Here is a 16,812-nt window from a genome sequence, read left to right on the forward strand (position 1 = left end):
TTTATGATCACAATTTTATTAATGGATTAACGATTATCTAATGTAGAGATAGCTGGAAAATGGAAAGACATTAAAAGGTATCGCGTAAATCAAAGATCATAAAATATCAAATAAAATTCCTTACAGAATTTGTTCTTTAAATGTTTTCCTTTTTGCGTGTAAAATGTTTCCAGTTTTATAAACCACTTTAGTCATAACTAATTACCTTTTACAATTATTTAATACTTCTAACCTGTGATAAACTTTATATGTAGGCCAGGGTTTTCATGGAACAAGTTTCGTTTATTTTTGCTCAAAATTTTTCGATTTTCGATGTATTTTCGACCACATATTTGACTTCATTTTCGCGAAATTTTTCATTTTTGTTCAATTTTGTTTGATAAAAATAGGAATTTTTCCATTTGGCATCAAGAAGATCTTATTTTCGCGAGAAAAAAATATTTTGAAGGAAATGTCGAAAGTTTTAACTAGTTTTGCGAAAATTTCGAACGAATTTTGCGAAAGTTTCGAAGAAATTTTGCGAAAATTTTGAACAAATTTCGCAAAAAAAAATTTAACTAACATTTTCGCGAAGCTGAACGAAAATTTTCGCGAAAAAGAATGAATGAAAATTTGGAAACCCTAATTATATGACACTGTCGAAAAAAAAACGAAAAAATTCTCTCCGACATGTTAATCATGAGTTTCAAGGAAACTATTTTGTATAATTTTACTGTACAACGGAAGGCTCATGTCTGCATAGCAGAGGCTCATGGCGTCCGGGTGTTACCTCCCTCGTCCTTCAAACCATTAAAAGTGAGATATAATTAATGGTCTTACCTTGCTTTTAATCTCTTCTGGTGCGAAGAAGCATAGTGTAGTTGTGCGAGCGGGGGAAGGCAGGCGGCCATGAGCCACCATTATTTCCCCTTCCGTGCGACATATTAGCTTTTTTCTTCCGGGCAAAACAACTTTTTTAAATGGTATATTTATGGCCTTTAAAGTCTGATTTTTAAAAATCCAGCCGCGTCACTCAAAAAAGCACAACTCAAACCATTTTTTTCAATTCTACTTATGATTAATATTTTGCTTGTCTGTCCTTATTGCAAAGACGAAAGATTACATCCCTTGGAAACCAACAAAATTAGAGCCACATCTCAGATTTAAGCCGCCGCTGCTCAAATTCGTTAATAAAGCCGGCTTCTCCTGAAGAATTTCTTGAAGCTTGTCCTGAATTTTGTCTAGAAATTTATCCTGGAACCTTAAGCTTGTTTTCAAGCTAGTCTCAGTGATTGTCCTAAAGCTTCTCCTGAAGAAATTCAGGCTTGTCTTGAGGCTTTTCCTGAAGCATTTTTGGAAACATTTTCTTGAACTCTCCTGCAGCTTGTTTTAAAGTTTATCCTAACCTCGACCTCTGAAGCATTAATCGTGATATCCACCATTCTAAAGTTTTCGTATGGCTCTGAATGATTTATTTTAAATTTAATTGAATTATTTATGATCTGTGCGGAATATGTGAATTTATGTTAATTAGTAGCGATCTATATTGAATTCAATTCGATATCCGTCGATACCCTCTAATCCTAATATTTTATAGAGACTGGTTGCGTAAAATGACACTCAAATTATTGAGTGGTATATCCTCCTAACAACGATACCCTTAAAAGCTTTTTATGATCTGGAATGAACTAGATATATATATTTTCATTTTGGCAAAAAGTTTTTGAAATTCTTGTTTCTGTAAATAAATAACTTGAGCATTGCAGCTTCTTAAAAAATGAGGGAATTGTCCGAATCAAACAATTTAAATCCATGAACAATGGCTATATCTTCCACATTATTGATCAAATAGATTTCTTTTATAAATTGGGCAAATGGAGGAAATGGAAGGTCACATGAAATTCAGAGCTCTCTTCGTCTTAGCCGAGTATCCTGGTTGCCCTTTCTTGTTGTAAAAGGTTTGAGTAAAACACTTATCTCTTTTAGTAAAATTTCTGTAAATGAAATTAACTGTTAACGTCCCCCCTACAGAAACACGTCCCTGATTAGATATAGGGTTACCTATGCAAAGGTTTCTGTAAATGAAATTAACTGTTAACGTCCCCCTACAGAAAAACGTCCCTGATTAGATATAGGGTTACCTATGCAAAGNTTTCTACAATGTAAATATTTCCAGTATATAGTACTCAAAGTGCACAAAGTACCATAGAAGAATAGGAATCAATTTTATTCCATAATAAAGCAAACAAAGCATGAAAATAAAGTTGAATAAGTTATATTTAAATAATTAAATAAAAAGAAATAAAAAAGTAATATTTCCCTGATTAGATATAGGGTTACCTATGCAAAGGTTTCTGTAAATGAAATTAACTGTTAACGTCCCCCTACAGAAAAACGTCCCTGATTAGATATAGGGTTACCTATGCAAAGGATGAATCTTGAATCTTATTGGCTACAGTCAAAGTTTCTTGCATCTTGATCTTGATTTTAATTTTTAATAATTTGTAAAACCTAACTCAAGGCATAACACCGTGTATCTTTTAAAAATAGAATGTGATTACTAATATCTCGGTTCACAGCTTTGATCAAAACTGCTCCGAATTTACTCTTTAGAGTCTGATACGACGTATATATTAAAGTACTCTTATTTTAATGGGATTTAAGCTGAAACTGCAGTATTGTCGAGCAAAGTTTTAGGATTCATTTGATACCTGCAATGAGACATTTTTATCGCGTACAATTTTTAAATAAGAGCGTAAAGTACGTACTACGTAACATGTTTCTTCTGCTCACTGAAACAATTTTAACAGGTGAAGTATTACCAACGACAAACACTAATACTGGGATTGAATATGCTCTAGTATATTCGTACTGGTCTGGTATTATCTTCGTACTGCACTGGGATTAATTTTGGATTCATAAAAGTACAACATTTCAAAGATTATTTTTTGTGGTAATCGCTTGTCCTTAACCTGGGATTTATTTCTATCTAGCATAGAGTTTATAACAGGCAATCTGGTCCAATATTCATCAAGTACTGTTGTATAACAGGCAATCTGGTCCAATATTCATCAAGTACTAATGTATAACAAGGGAAAAACAGCATAGAGTTTATAACAGGCAATCTGGTCCAATATTCATCAAGTACTGTTGTATAACAAGGGAAAAACTAAACGACGAAATGTTCGTGTTTGAAATACTTTATCTACGTAAATGTCGTCGTACATATGTTTTAATATCGAGGAAATCAATTTTACCAACATTTTAATAGGTTTTCATGTTTTAAATGATAGATTTAGTAAGGTAAAAATTTTAAAGTCAGTGCACAAAAGTAAAGCGTTTTTAACATTTTTTTTCTATTTGACAATTATAGTTTTATTCTGCACTAAGCATGTGAAAGTTGTTATTCTGTAGTTTCAAATTACACTCTTCAGTAAATAAGACCAGCTATGTAAAGTGTATATAGTTTAATAGTAGAACATAGAGAGATTACATATAGATTATTCAGATTATTAAAAATGTTCAAAGGGAGTGCTGATTATGCTCTCTTTATGTTCTAGCTCATATATGTAATCAGTGCAAATCTTAAAGAAGTTCAAATCACCAGACATGCGAATGTGACAAAGTGAAAAAATCAGCTGTAATGGTTATTCTAACAATAGGGAGGGGTGTACTTTATAATGTTGTTATATTTTTCCAATTACACCATATTCACATGTTCATAGATATAATTAAAACTTGAAAGAAGTGCAGGGTTATCCACAAAGGATGAGACTTCAGAGACGACTATGCAGTAATTCTACTAATTCTTCTAATGTGTTCTTATGTTCATGATTCTCTGAAACTATAAACATCGTTCTTTCTTTGCAAAATCATCAAATAAGCCATTTAAAAACCATCACATTTAAATGGTATGATTAGGATTTAATTCAAATTTGAGATCGTCATATTTGAAGGTTTCAGTCGTCTTTACAGTCTCATTCTTTGTGGTTATACTTTTTCTTGTTAACCTTCTAGTTCTAAAACATTTATCTCGCTGGAAGGATTCGATTCATTTTGTGTACTGTCCTGTTAGGAGTATTGATCTATCTACTCCCTCTTCTCCTTCCTGTCCATGGTGTTGTATACTGGAGTGAAGATTATGATCCAGGTAAACTAACGATTTTTTTGGAATCTTAAAAACTTATTTTTAATAGTCATAATAATCTCATCTTATCCAAACACATAAAATTTAGGATACAAATTATTTCAATTTCCTATTCAGGGGTATAGGGATGACCGCTGGACGCGTTTCTACTTTTTTTAATCTTTCGTTCCATTCCGTTCGTTCACGTGAAAGAATGATCGTTTTCAAGGAACGACGCCCAGCACTTTTAGCACTTTAAATTTGTTTTCTGAATATTTTTGCGGAGTCAATATCGTCTTTATTTTTTAGAAATAAATCTACGAAAATGATTAGATAAATTCTTGAATTGGTAGATTCGGAGAGAATAAAATGAAAAGAACTACTGCACTTTACTCTCAGGATATTTATCAATTTAAGTTCTTTTTTGTTTCAGCCAAAAACTGTCAAAATCAAAGTCTGATATTGCAAATTAAGAATAAACCAGACCCAAAGGTAAAAGAATTTCTTTGCATACTTTTTTACTTTTATGGGTGCCATTTGAAACAAGAACTTTGACATGAAATTGAGTGTTAAAGGGAAAGGTACATATTTTGAAAGTTTTTAATATACAAAGACAATGACAGATAAGAATTGCTTTAAGGCACTTATAGCATAACTTAAAGTAAGATTCCATTTGTAGAGCAGCGTGTCAGATTCACAGCAGTATCCTTTAAACTTCAGACTTATCGAGGATCACGGACTTATCCTTAATCATCTTTGCAATTGTTTTCTTTCAAAAAATATCTATTTTAAGTTTTTGAAACCCACATTGGACTTTCTTCTTTTCAAAGAATTAAAAAAACATGAAAATATTAGTCGTTAAAAAATCTATATATATTTAAATATTTCTAAATTTGATGTTTCAGTTTAAGACAGAAATACAGTACCTGGACATTATCTCATGCCCGGACACTTTATAATGTGACACCGGTAATTTGAAAATCATTCTAGAGATAAAAACACGGTCTACTCGACGTGTCGATGATGAGAGAAAAGTACAAAGGGTATCTTTGAGATTCGGACATGCTCCTCACCCTCTTAAGCTTTCGGTACGTTCGGCAGTATTTTGCAGTTCACCGGCCAAAACATTAGTAGCGTTTAGTGGAGGGCGCTCTTCATAAATGGAGTCTCTTGATATCGCGCATACATTAAAGGGACAGACCGGCTATGTAAGGTAGTTGAACCGAGTATGCAGTGTTGTGGACAATTCTTTAGGACTCATTTTTAAAGATCTGTAAATCCTGAGTTTGAGCGCAAAGTCGACGTTCAAAATCTTACTTTTTGGTGGATACGTTTTCACTATTGTTTTTTTTTTAAATTATTAAATAACGACGACGCAAAATGTGAAACAAAATTCTACAGTAAACTAATTAGTTGTTTAGGAAGTTAGGAACTCTTATCATCTAAAAATAAGAAATCTTAGCTGAAAACTTTAGAATGGTGGATATCAGGATTAACGCTTAATCCGTTCTTTTTCTTAATATCCAGATTAAATATGACTTGTTCTCCACATGAATTTAATCTCCAGATTCATTAACAGATCGGATTAAGGATATCACATTCTAAAGTTTTCAGCTCTTATTCAGTTATTATTTTATATAATCTCTCTTTAATCACAAAGATTTTCTGCAGATTTTCTTGAATTTTTATTAAAAAGACGACATTTGAAGAATTTGAAGAAATCTGCGAACACATTTATGGAAAAAAAGAAATTCAGTATAATGATGAGTAAGTAAATAAATAATTCTAGCTTCAATTTATTGACAAATTTCTTTTAAGAAATATGTTCCTAAGAATCTAATTAGTATACTATATAATTTTTACTTTATTTTTCGTCGTCGTTATTCAATAATTAAAAAAACCGATTCTGAAAACGTACCTACCCAAATTCATGATTTTGAACGTCGAATTTGCGCTCAAACTCAGTAATTATGCACCGTGGAAACGCTTCATATGTCTGAAATGAATCCTGAAGAATTTGTCCACAACATCTGCATACTCAGTTTAACTACCTTACATAGCCGGTCTGTCCCTTTAAAATTTAAAATGTCTAGCTTGGACACTGCGAGGAAGAAACAGGAGACTTAAGTGATGTTGAGGTAAATAAAATAAATGGATTGTTTCCTTTTTTTTTAATACTCATATTTCATGATAAGTAATACAACTAGTATATTTCAAAAATATTGTAAATTCAACTAGTATATTTCAAAAATATTGTAAATACAACTTTTCAAATGGAGTGTTCTATAAAATTACGCATAAAAACATTCTTACTCATTTATGTTAACAGGGTCGTAAATAAGGATTCTGTAGGGGGGATTTTTTTTACCCCCCCTAGAAAAATATCATGATGTACATCAAATTATTGGTTTTAGTTTGGTTTGATTTGCATTTTCCACTCATTTCTGGCATTAACGAACTGCATCAAATAAAGGCTTCATTTTCTACCTTTCAGCATTCACCTTGTTTTATATCCTTCATTATAGTCATTCATTTTACACTAACTACAAAGATCTGTAAAAAACTGAATTTATTTTTAGTTACATAAAAAATAGTTTTACTCTAAGAGGAAAAAGATGTTACTTTTTTAAATCTTTAGAAAAACTACTCTGCAAAACTTTGAAAAAATATTGTATTTGTTTATATTCTAATTTCTAATTTCTAAAACTTTCTTGTCTTCAATGTACTGGGTATATATGTCAATTTCACTGTATTAAAAGGGAAATATCTTACTTTTTACGATATAATTCTTAATAATCTCTATCTTTTAACATTTTTTCCCCCCCCCCCGGAAGATCTATATACTTAATTTGACATATAGTGCAAGTACGCTACTGCATTAAAAAACTCAGTTTTTTGGTAAAATTTATCTATATTACTTTTTTTAAGTTGATTGAGTAAGATTATCTGCGCGAAGCGCCAAACATTTTTTTAACATTTTTCCTTTTAATGGTAATCATGGACATGGAGAATCGAGATCAAATTACAAAACCGGGATGTTTGTGTCCCCCAAGATTCTAGGGGTTACCCCTAAGATTCTGAGGGGGGGGGGGTAATTACCCCAAGGATTCTAGGGGGGGAGGGTGTAAGTAACCCCAATAACCCCCCTTATTTACGCCACTGTATGTAAATAATGTCACACATATTTTTATATTAAAATTTTATCATCTTTATAATAAAGCTCTTCGCTCACATACATATGATTATATGTTAGCTATAGGTGGCCAAAGGGCTGGAAAAAGTTGGATTTTTTGAGGGAGGCCATAGGTATCCCAGGATAATATAAAGGCTAAAAATAATTCCACGGGCAACTCAAGAGTCAAGACACTTTAGCTAAATCATGTTTAATACCAGGCGTGTATTACTATGTCTATCTATGAATAATAATATTAACCTGGGCAATATCATGTACTCCATCTAGTTGTTTATTAAAGACCTATTTCTAGGTGTTCCAAAAGTGTAAATTAAGACTAGCGAAGGCTCTTGGGACAATTTGTGCAACTACAACTGTGAAGGAGGTAAAAATTAAAATTAAAGTGAGTGTTCACGAAACTGAAGTAGGAAGACAACTTCTAGAAAATCTATGAAATACTATTGAATTGTGTAGTTAAATGATTTTTTTCTTTTTAAAAGTCTTTACAAAGCTTAAGTCAAAACATTACATAAAATGAATGGTTCACCATGTTTGAACTTGAATATAATATACCATGATTTATTAAGTTTTAAAGTCTCTAGTTAGAAACTTAAAAGGAACTGTGTAAGGAGTGACTTTCCTTGTAAAGATTGCAATGCCCGACTCACACCGGTACCAGCTGCAGTGAACCTTTATCTGATAAATAATGTGGAAGATATTGTCGCTTTTCTAGATATTAATGTGTTTAATTTTGATTATTCCTATATGTTTTCCTGAAGTAGAAATGTGCAAGTCCCTTTTGTTGAGAAACCCCAATTGAAATTAATCATTTTCCAATTAATTATATACATTGATATCTAATTCATACTTGTTCAGATAAGCTTTTAGGGATATCGTTGTGAATCAGACCTTCCCATGTATCAATGGAGGATCACTTGAATTTACGCTTACAGTCCCTTTAATTCATATTTTTTAGTCTGGAGACCTTCTGTATTGTAAGAACAAGGCACTGACAATATGCTGCTTCCACAAACCAATATGCACAAGGAACTGGGATACGGTGAACAAAAACTATCCAGAAAAAGCCAAAAAATATTTAGCTGATAAGGTATTCAAGTGAGGGACACTTCTGGGAAACTTACGGAACTATTAAGAACAATGCCCTTGTTTTAATTTATTTATATAATTGTAAATTCTGTCAGTTTGGTGGGGTTCGCCAATGGCTATGTTACCCAACCTCTCCCCCACTCAGTCCCGTGAACGTATAAAAAGACATTTTATACATACAGCATACAGCTCAGTCCCTCCTCCCTCAAAACATCCCAACCTGTTCCTTGGAACCGTTCTCAATCAAGAACACAAAGAACGGAATAAAACAGGGATGAAACAATTGGGATGAGAGCGAACGAGGAATGGATGATCTAGAGTAGGGAGGGAACCCCCGGACGCAATGAGCCACTGCTATGCAGACATCGGGTCTCCCAGATTCGCTAGGCAGACCGAGCCTCCACTATGCAGACAAAGCCTACGCTATGCAGACCGTGCCTCCGCTATGCAGTAAACGAGCCTCCACCATACAACACAGCTATTTTTGAATCTTGATTTTTTGTGAGTGATGCAAACTTTTAACAATTTTTTTTGACGTAGTGGCATAAGAATTTTACTAAAGATTAGAGTTGTTCATTGATTGTCATAATTGGAAACACATATGGACTTATAAAGTGGTTTATAAGATTTATATTGAAACTTTAAACATTTCTTACGCAGAAAGGAAGATATTTGGAGAAATATTTCTTGAGTAAACTTGGTTTGTTTTGTTGTAATCTTTGATTAAAACAATACCTTTTTTTGAAAAATGTTAAGATTTAAATAATAAATACAAATTTAATTTAAACTTCAAAAACAGGAATCGCTAAAATCAAAGATTATAAAAGATGAAATGAAATTCAATTCAAATTTTTTTCTAAATATTTTCCTTTTTCGTGTTAAAAATGTTTAAAGTTTTAGATACCACTTTATTAGTCATAATTAGCCACTATTTATGATAATTAATAAATACTTCTCATCTTTGAGAAGCCTCAAACATTTAGATGTATTGCGCATGCTCATATCTGCAAATCGGAGGCTTGGTCTGCCTAGCAACTCTGGGAGGCTCGCGTCTGCATAGCGGAGGCTCATGGCGTCCGGGGGTTTCCTGCCTCATAGAGGAAGCCCTTGTTCTAGAACAAGGAATGAACAATTTCACGCCCAGCCCTAGACACATTCCACCTTTTACACCCCCCCCCCCCCTTTCAAAATTATTTCTTCTGAATGTAACCTTCACACATTGAAAGGGCTAGGAAAGCAAATCGAGCTATTGCCAATCACTACTGACTTAAAACATCCACTTTCTACAATGTAAAGATTTCCAGTATATAGTACTCAAAGTGCACAAAGTACCATAGAAGAATAGGAATCAATTTTATTCCATAATAAAGCAAACAAAGCATGAAAATAAAGTTGAATAAGTTATATTTAAATAATTAAATAAAAAGAAATAAAAAAGTAATAAACCAAGCTCTGATCTTCTTAACGGCCATATCCACTGGACTCAGATTCAAAAACTGGAATACGGGTTGGAACAGGTCTTGCTTTGGTGTAGTCACTAGCAGGAGTTGGCTTAGGTACAGCCACGAAGGAAACTGTAGGAGCATAGGAAAAAGAAGGGGTTGGTGCAGATCTGATGGGAACAGCATTGTAAGATGAGGTTGGGGCGTAGCTGGATCCTGCATCATATCTTGCTTCTCCTGAGTAGCTGACATCAGCAACATATCCACTGGTATCATCATCAACCCTGTAGTTGACAGTTTGGATTCTTCCATCAGGGAGAGCAACAGAGTAGGACCCGGAGGTGGAGTAACCATTGTTGGATTCTGCATGGTTGTAGTTAGCACCAGAATAGGTGTCTGCAACACCATAATTGAAGCTGTAAGCAGAGGCATTGTCAGTGTAGGTTGGGGCATTATAGGCTCTGGCAGAGGTTAAGGTTTGGCTTGGAGTAGAATGGGATCTGGTGACGGTGTAGGAAGGAGTTGGGGCAGCATGTGCTCTAGCAGAAGTGTAGGTTGAAGGGGTGACATGAGCTGGGGAAGAAGAGTAGGTAAATGAGGGAGAGGAAGTGTAGGAAGGTGCAGGAGTGGCATAAGATCTCACTGGAGTAGAAGTATAGACATTTGCTGATGTTGGGATATATCTTGTGGTTTGAATGGGGGTAAGAGAAGCTGAAGGGGAATACGCATTAATCGTAGAAGGGATGTATCTAGTAGATTGTGTTGGCGTATAGGACAGAGTAGGCAAGGCATAGTTAGAAGTTGAAGAAGAGGATCTGATTGGGATAAAAGTTGATACAGGGGCTGATGCTTGAGATCTGACCAGTGCACGTGTTGAAGGGGAGAAGGTTCGGAAAGGATTTAGACCATGCTGCTGATGCTGTTGCTGACCAAACTGGAGATGCTGGTGCTGGTGCTGATCACCACTCGCAACAGCAATACTCAATAGAACTAAAACACAACCCTGAAAAAAAACATTTGGATACTGTTATAACTTTGAAGATAATTGCAATTGAACAATTACTCAGTTTTAATCCTTTTTTATTCCCCTCTGTATGAAAAGTGTAAAATGTAAAAAAGAAATTTAAGACTGCCTTCTAAACAGTGATTTAACAAAGTGTGTTTATTAAGGTTTTGATTTAATGTCTATTTAGTTGCAAAATGTTGAATTTAATACGATTTTCAAAATATCAATAAAATTCGGCTTTAATTTTTTTTTTCTTTTGAAGCTCTTTGAAAAGTAGCTTGAAACCCATATAAATATGTTTTTTTTAACTAAAAATAAAAATTTTACACAAGTTGCAAATATATTTTCTTCATTTAAATTCTTTTGATTGTGATTTGAAAATTTACAGTCTAATTAAATAAAAGTCCTAGAAAATAAAAACAGGAATTAACTAAATAGAATTGTTGTCAAAAAAATGTAATTTATAAGCAAAAACAAACGGTCTTATTTTGAAAGTTGAGTTAAATTAATTATGGGGAAATGGAATACAGTTTTTTACATTCCTCATTACAATATGGAAAAAATTGAAATATTAATAAAATTTTTTACTTTAATAGATAAAGTAATACTGAACATTCACAAATAAAAATTGAAAGATTTTTAACGCCGAAAATTAAGGACTTGTATTTAAAAGTGGAATTAAATTTGCTTAATTTTGCTTAATTTTGCTGTAGCTCTCAGCATTTTGATATTTTAGGCCATAAAATTTGTTGTGTGGAGTTACAATTTATGTCACTCTATACCTTCATGGTTTGTTCCTGGTTTTAGAAGAACTAATTACATTTTTGATTTTTCCCATTTTATACTATGAACTTCGATGTTGAAGTAAACTGGTTTCAGGGCCAATCGACGCTTCTTGGCGCTTTTATAAATATTTGGCGACAATCTTATGATTTATAGCGTGCAGCCAACAAATCCGATCGTTGTCGGACACTCTTGAAGGGACTGTAAACGTGATTTTAAGTTATCCTCTGTCCAAAGAATTGCATTGCCCGATTTTCAACGATACCATTGAAAGCTTGGTTTGATCACTATATTTGTGTTTATTTAAACTAAATATTATCTTTTTGTAGATTTTCTGTAAAAGTGACTTGCGCATTTCTTGCATATTAGAAATAATGGAGAAATTATCAGAATTAAACACTTATCGATTCAGAAATCCGACGCACATTTTTAATCAGATAAAGGTTTCAAGGGTATCGTTGTGAATCAGGCATTGGTATCTTTGCATAGAGGGTCACATTAAAATACGCTTTCAGACCCTTTAAAGTTATTCAGAGCTGCGCGCGGTACTAATAATACAATATTAAAGGTTGTGAAACCGGTGATATCCAACTTTAAACCTGTTTTTACATTGGTTCTTATTATTGTCAAGAAAATTTCAAACGTACATTCCTGATTGACAGTTGCAGAGTTTTAAACTGGTATTACAGGAACTATGATATGTATGCGATACTCAACTCAATTTCATTCAAACTATTGATTTCAAATATTTTACAGTTATTAAGATTATTTTTTTTTTGTAAAAATTCAGCCATTGATTCTTTTTTCTTTAAATTATTTCTTTTCATTTTTCCTTTTTATCCAACTATTGATATTCATCCAATTTTTTATTTCAGTTCATTTTTATTCATCTAATTCTCCATTTTCATCCCATTTCTATTAATCTAATTCTCCATTTTCATCCCATTTTAAATTCATCCAATTCTTTATTTTCATCCCATTTTCTGCATATGCTCGACTCTCTCTCTGTCTTGTCATTCAACGCAGTATGCGCCTAGCTCCTTTGGGCCTCTGCCTCAGGGTTATTGTGAACTAAAAACCGCTAAATCTTGAAAAGAAGACATTTAAAGTGTTCTATCTGTATGTTATTAATATCTATGATTAATCCTAAACATGTGCAGTATGCAAGCCCTCACAGAAAAATATATCAGCATTTGCCAATTATTTACTTTGAACTAAAGTTTGAAATAAGCTTGTTGTAGTTTAAGAATGTGGTTTTCTAGGGCTACACATTTTTTCAGGCAAAGGCGTTGCAACACTTCAAAAACGGCCCAGTTTAAAAAAACTTCCATTTCTCCTTGGGTTTCTGTGTTCAATACTGACAAATTCATTCGTTGTTTCTGCGGCATTTAAATATAAGGATATCTGTCAGACTATCATACTATATTAGAAAAGGTTTTTATGCTACCTTTGTTTAATCTATAAAATACCGCTCTTGGCTCATATATATATATTTTTATGTATATATGTTAGCTATTGCTGGCCAAACGGCTGGACCGAGGGAACCCTTGGGTACTTGAGTTCTTTAAAAATCTTATGTTTTTCAAAATTCTATTTTTTTTTAATTCCACGGGCAACGCCGGGCACTAGGGGTCACGAGATTAAAACTTTTGCATGAATTGGCTCTATTAACAAATAGTGATTTTCATTCAAATTTTTCCATTTAAGTGCCGGACACGGATTATCAAAGATTTGAATCACTAATCTCTTAAGCCAATTAAAAATTTCCGCTATCCGATTTTTTGTCGTAAACAAAATAATCTAAAAAATAAATTCTTCTTTAACGATTTTTTAAAAAAATTATTGTGCTTTAAATATTAATTTTTATTTTTATTTGTTTTCCGGGTATCAAGGAGACATTTTTCCAACATTTAGATCGTCATATTTAAATAGATTTATGGTCGTCTTTTTATTCTCATCGTTTTTTGGGTACCCCTGTTTATAAGATATTGTCTAGGAAGCCTGGTTGAACAAAGAGAAGCGGCGAGGATATGAAACCTGTTATCCGCTAAATTCAAGTAAATTCGTTTTTTTCTCATTTTTTTAGACAAGTAGATCACTGAATATTTGGCGCAATTTATTTGGGGGGGGGGGGGGAGATATTATTTGCATACATTTACATAGTATTTAATGTATGCTAAAAACACCAAAATTTGACGTTACATTTCTTACGAGTTTAATGATTTTTTTGTAAAAAGACATGTATTATGTTTTTAGCTTTATTGTTTACTTTTCAGATTTATTCGCTTTAATATTATACAATTTGCAGAACGGATTTAAATTCTTTATTTTGTTACTTAAAGGTCTGAAATCACTTTCATGTGATTTTAAAACAAAAATGCAAATTAATGTATTTAAAGTTGTAATCTCTGTTTGTCCGATCATAACTCAGGAACCCTTGGACCGATTTGCCTCAAATTTTGATTAAGGATTTCGGGAGACCAACGGAAATGTTCTTAGCTTAGTTTTGAGATTCTAAACTGAGTGGGTCGGCTTTAATAGCAACAATTTAGTTTCCCTGTAAAATTACAGAATTGAATAGAAAATAAATTATATAGAAAAGGGTTAATTTCATTGATTTTAGGTTTTTAATGGGGCGGATAAAATAATTTTCTTTGCACTAAAAGTGCGCCCCTGATGACCATTAATTGCATCTGTTGCATAAAACGTGCTGGGTCGACTTTAATCTACACTGGGTAGCCGTGTTGTATCGGCACGGATCATGTAACGTTTAGATTGGGGTGAACGTCAATTGTATTATAAGTAACCAACTTTTTTCTAAAACATCTTTTACATCCTGAAAAAAAACAATTCAAGAAAATAGTTCTTAGTTTTCATAAAATACAAAACATTAAAAAAATACAAAAATTCCGGTTTTTGATAATTCCCAGGTTTGGATGCTTTAGTGTTTGTTTGTCACAAGGATCGTCAGAGCTGACAAAATGAATTTCTGATATCTGATTTCTGATTTCTAGTTGCTGTTTTCTATTTTCTGATTTCTGATTTCTGATTTCTATTAAGGTTTGGATGCTAGTGTTTGTCACAAGGATTGTGAGAGCTTCTCTAGTTCTGAATTTGCTAAACAATGTAAGATAGACGGAGGATTCTTTAAATGCTGCATCAGGTCATTTTATTATTTTATTTGTACACTTACTCACAGCGAGATTCAGAAAACTGTGGAATAGGAAGACGACATTATAGCAATACTGATTTGATGTTGTTGTTACAAAGCAAATAGTTTTACTAGACACTTAATAAATCACTAATTTTTATTGAATTGGGTCATTTTTCAGTGCTAAATTGCTGTATCTCATGCTCATTGGACTTTTTAAAGCTATAACTTAATTTTAAAAATCGGCTTCATATTTCAGACTTTTCTGGTTTCCAGTGCAGTAAAGGGAATCTACACTATGATTCAAGCTAGCCTCCATATATATATATATATAAATAATATATAGCTATATTGTAGCATGCCTATTCACATCAGTATCCACCCACTCTATCTGATCATTAAGATATTGTCGTTTTTTTAGGGTTAAAAAGTGTTTAATTCCGATAGTTTCTATATTTTTTCTGTAGGTCACTTTAGTAAAGAAACCACAAATCTTATTTCGAGTGAGCCTCTTAAAAGCTTAGGCTGATCAGGGTAGAGATGAGTATAGGGTTCAGGTTAAGGATGAGTAGGGTTCAGGTTAGGGATGAGTATAGGGTTCAGTAGATAAGAATGAATAGTTCAGGTTAAGAATAATAGTTCAGGTTAAGANGGATAATTAAAAGGTTAGATTTGAATAAGCTATATCGGGATAATCAAAAGGTTAGATTTGAATAAGCTATATCGGGATAATTAAAAGGTTAGATTTGAATAAGCTATATCGGGATAATTAAAAGGTTAGATTTTAATAAGCTATATCGGGATAATCAAAAGGTTAGATTTGAATAAGCTATATCGGGATAATCAAAAGGTTAGATTTGAATAAGTTATATCGGGATAATTAAAAGGTTAGATTTGAATAAGCTATATCGGGATAATTAAAAGGATTGATCACTTTCCGAAACAATCTAACACCATTTTTTTTATAAAAAAAAAACAATTAAATAATTCCATTTATTTTATACAACAAAATTATTACGTTAAAAGAACTGTAAGCGTAATTTCAAGTGACCCTCAATGCAAATTTAGGATTGTAAAAAAGTATAGAACCCCCGAGAAACTGGAGTGTACACTAGCGCACTGTGTGAACTCAACGCATCTGAAGTTACTTCTATTTCTCAAAATTTCCCAAAATTCTTTTTTAAAATCGATTGAAAATGTTTATTTTCTCCGACTTCTGAAAAGAATCTACTAATATTTCTCAGATATAAAATTGCTTGCTAGCAAAAGTATCAACACATCAACTTAATTACAAGCGTTTCTGTAGAAAATTATTCTTTTTATCATTTTTAAGTCTATGGTTGACAGGGTACCGTTGTGATTTGTGAATAGGACATGCCACTTAATAGGGGGTTCGCTTCAAATTAGAGATCTATACAGTTCGTTTATCATGAAAATGGCATGCTAAAATTAGAGATATATATATAAANTGGCATGCCAAAATTAGAGATCTATATACAGTTCCTTAAACGTGAAAATGGCATGCCAAAATTAGGGGTCTTTACATTTCTTTTAATGTGAAAATGAAATGCCAAAATATTCCGCAGATTCAAAGATCGTCGTTATTATTTTCTTATTATTTTAATTGTAGGTCCCATAGTATATATTAGACAAAATAGTTCAATCGGGATAGTGTTAATAAATTGATAGAGCTTGATGTCGGAAGGAAACAATATGGACATCAGTAGAGAAAAAAACAAAAACAACTTTAATCACATTCTGTGTAAACTGTGAAATTCAAAGCTTGCAAAGAGAGAAATAATTAGTAGAACAATTAAACCAGTGATTAAAGTAAATTAGTTTTAATCTCTTCTCAATATTTTCATTTAAAGTTCAAGTTTCCTAATTATCAAGATTTTGTTTCATCAGACTTTACTGAAAAAAATGATTTGTCTAGAAGTGGTAAATTCAAAATAGATGATGTGAAGTCCTAATAAGCGGGACGTTATAATACTTAATATCCCGGGGTAAAATAAAATTTATTGTAATTTCAGTATAAAATAGAAT

At 32.6% G+C, this 16,812-nt stretch overlaps 2 protein-coding genes across 2 annotated transcripts in view; one reads left to right on the forward strand and one right to left on the reverse strand.

The window, feature by feature from the left end:
* Positions 1-3,441: 3,441 nt before the first annotated feature.
* Positions 3,442-16,812, forward strand: part of LOC111713794 (uncharacterized) — a 32,681-nt gene continuing 19,310 nt past the window's right edge. The window contains exons 1-9 of the mRNA XM_023488732.1: positions 3,442-3,641; positions 4,055-4,129; positions 4,539-4,597; positions 6,199-6,243; positions 7,591-7,662; positions 8,254-8,385; positions 13,612-13,672; positions 14,676-14,778; positions 16,703-16,707. Of these exons, the coding sequence (XP_023344500.1) occupies positions 3,623-3,641; positions 4,055-4,129; positions 4,539-4,597; positions 6,199-6,243; positions 7,591-7,662; positions 8,254-8,385; positions 13,612-13,672; positions 14,676-14,778; positions 16,703-16,707 (571 nt within the window). The 5' untranslated portion in view covers positions 3,442-3,622. The remainder of the gene's footprint in view (positions 3,642-4,054; positions 4,130-4,538; positions 4,598-6,198; positions 6,244-7,590; positions 7,663-8,253; positions 8,386-13,611; positions 13,673-14,675; positions 14,779-16,702; positions 16,708-16,812) is intronic.
* LOC111713797 (flocculation protein FLO11) lies at positions 9,725-11,903 on the reverse strand. Its single transcript, XM_023488736.1, has 2 exons — positions 11,615-11,903; positions 9,725-10,829 (listed from the first exon to the last, which is right to left on the reverse strand). The coding sequence occupies exons 1-2, from the start codon at positions 11,618-11,620 to the stop codon at positions 9,846-9,848; spliced, it is 990 nt and encodes a 329-aa protein (XP_023344504.1). The 5' UTR covers positions 11,621-11,903; the 3' UTR covers positions 9,725-9,845.

The sequence above is a fragment of the Eurytemora carolleeae genome, unplaced genomic scaffold (genome assembly GCF_000591075.1).
Source record: "Eurytemora carolleeae unplaced genomic scaffold, Eaff_2.0 scaffold1280, whole genome shotgun sequence".
NCBI classification, from domain to species: Eukaryota; Metazoa; Arthropoda; class Copepoda; order Calanoida; family Temoridae; genus Eurytemora; species Eurytemora carolleeae.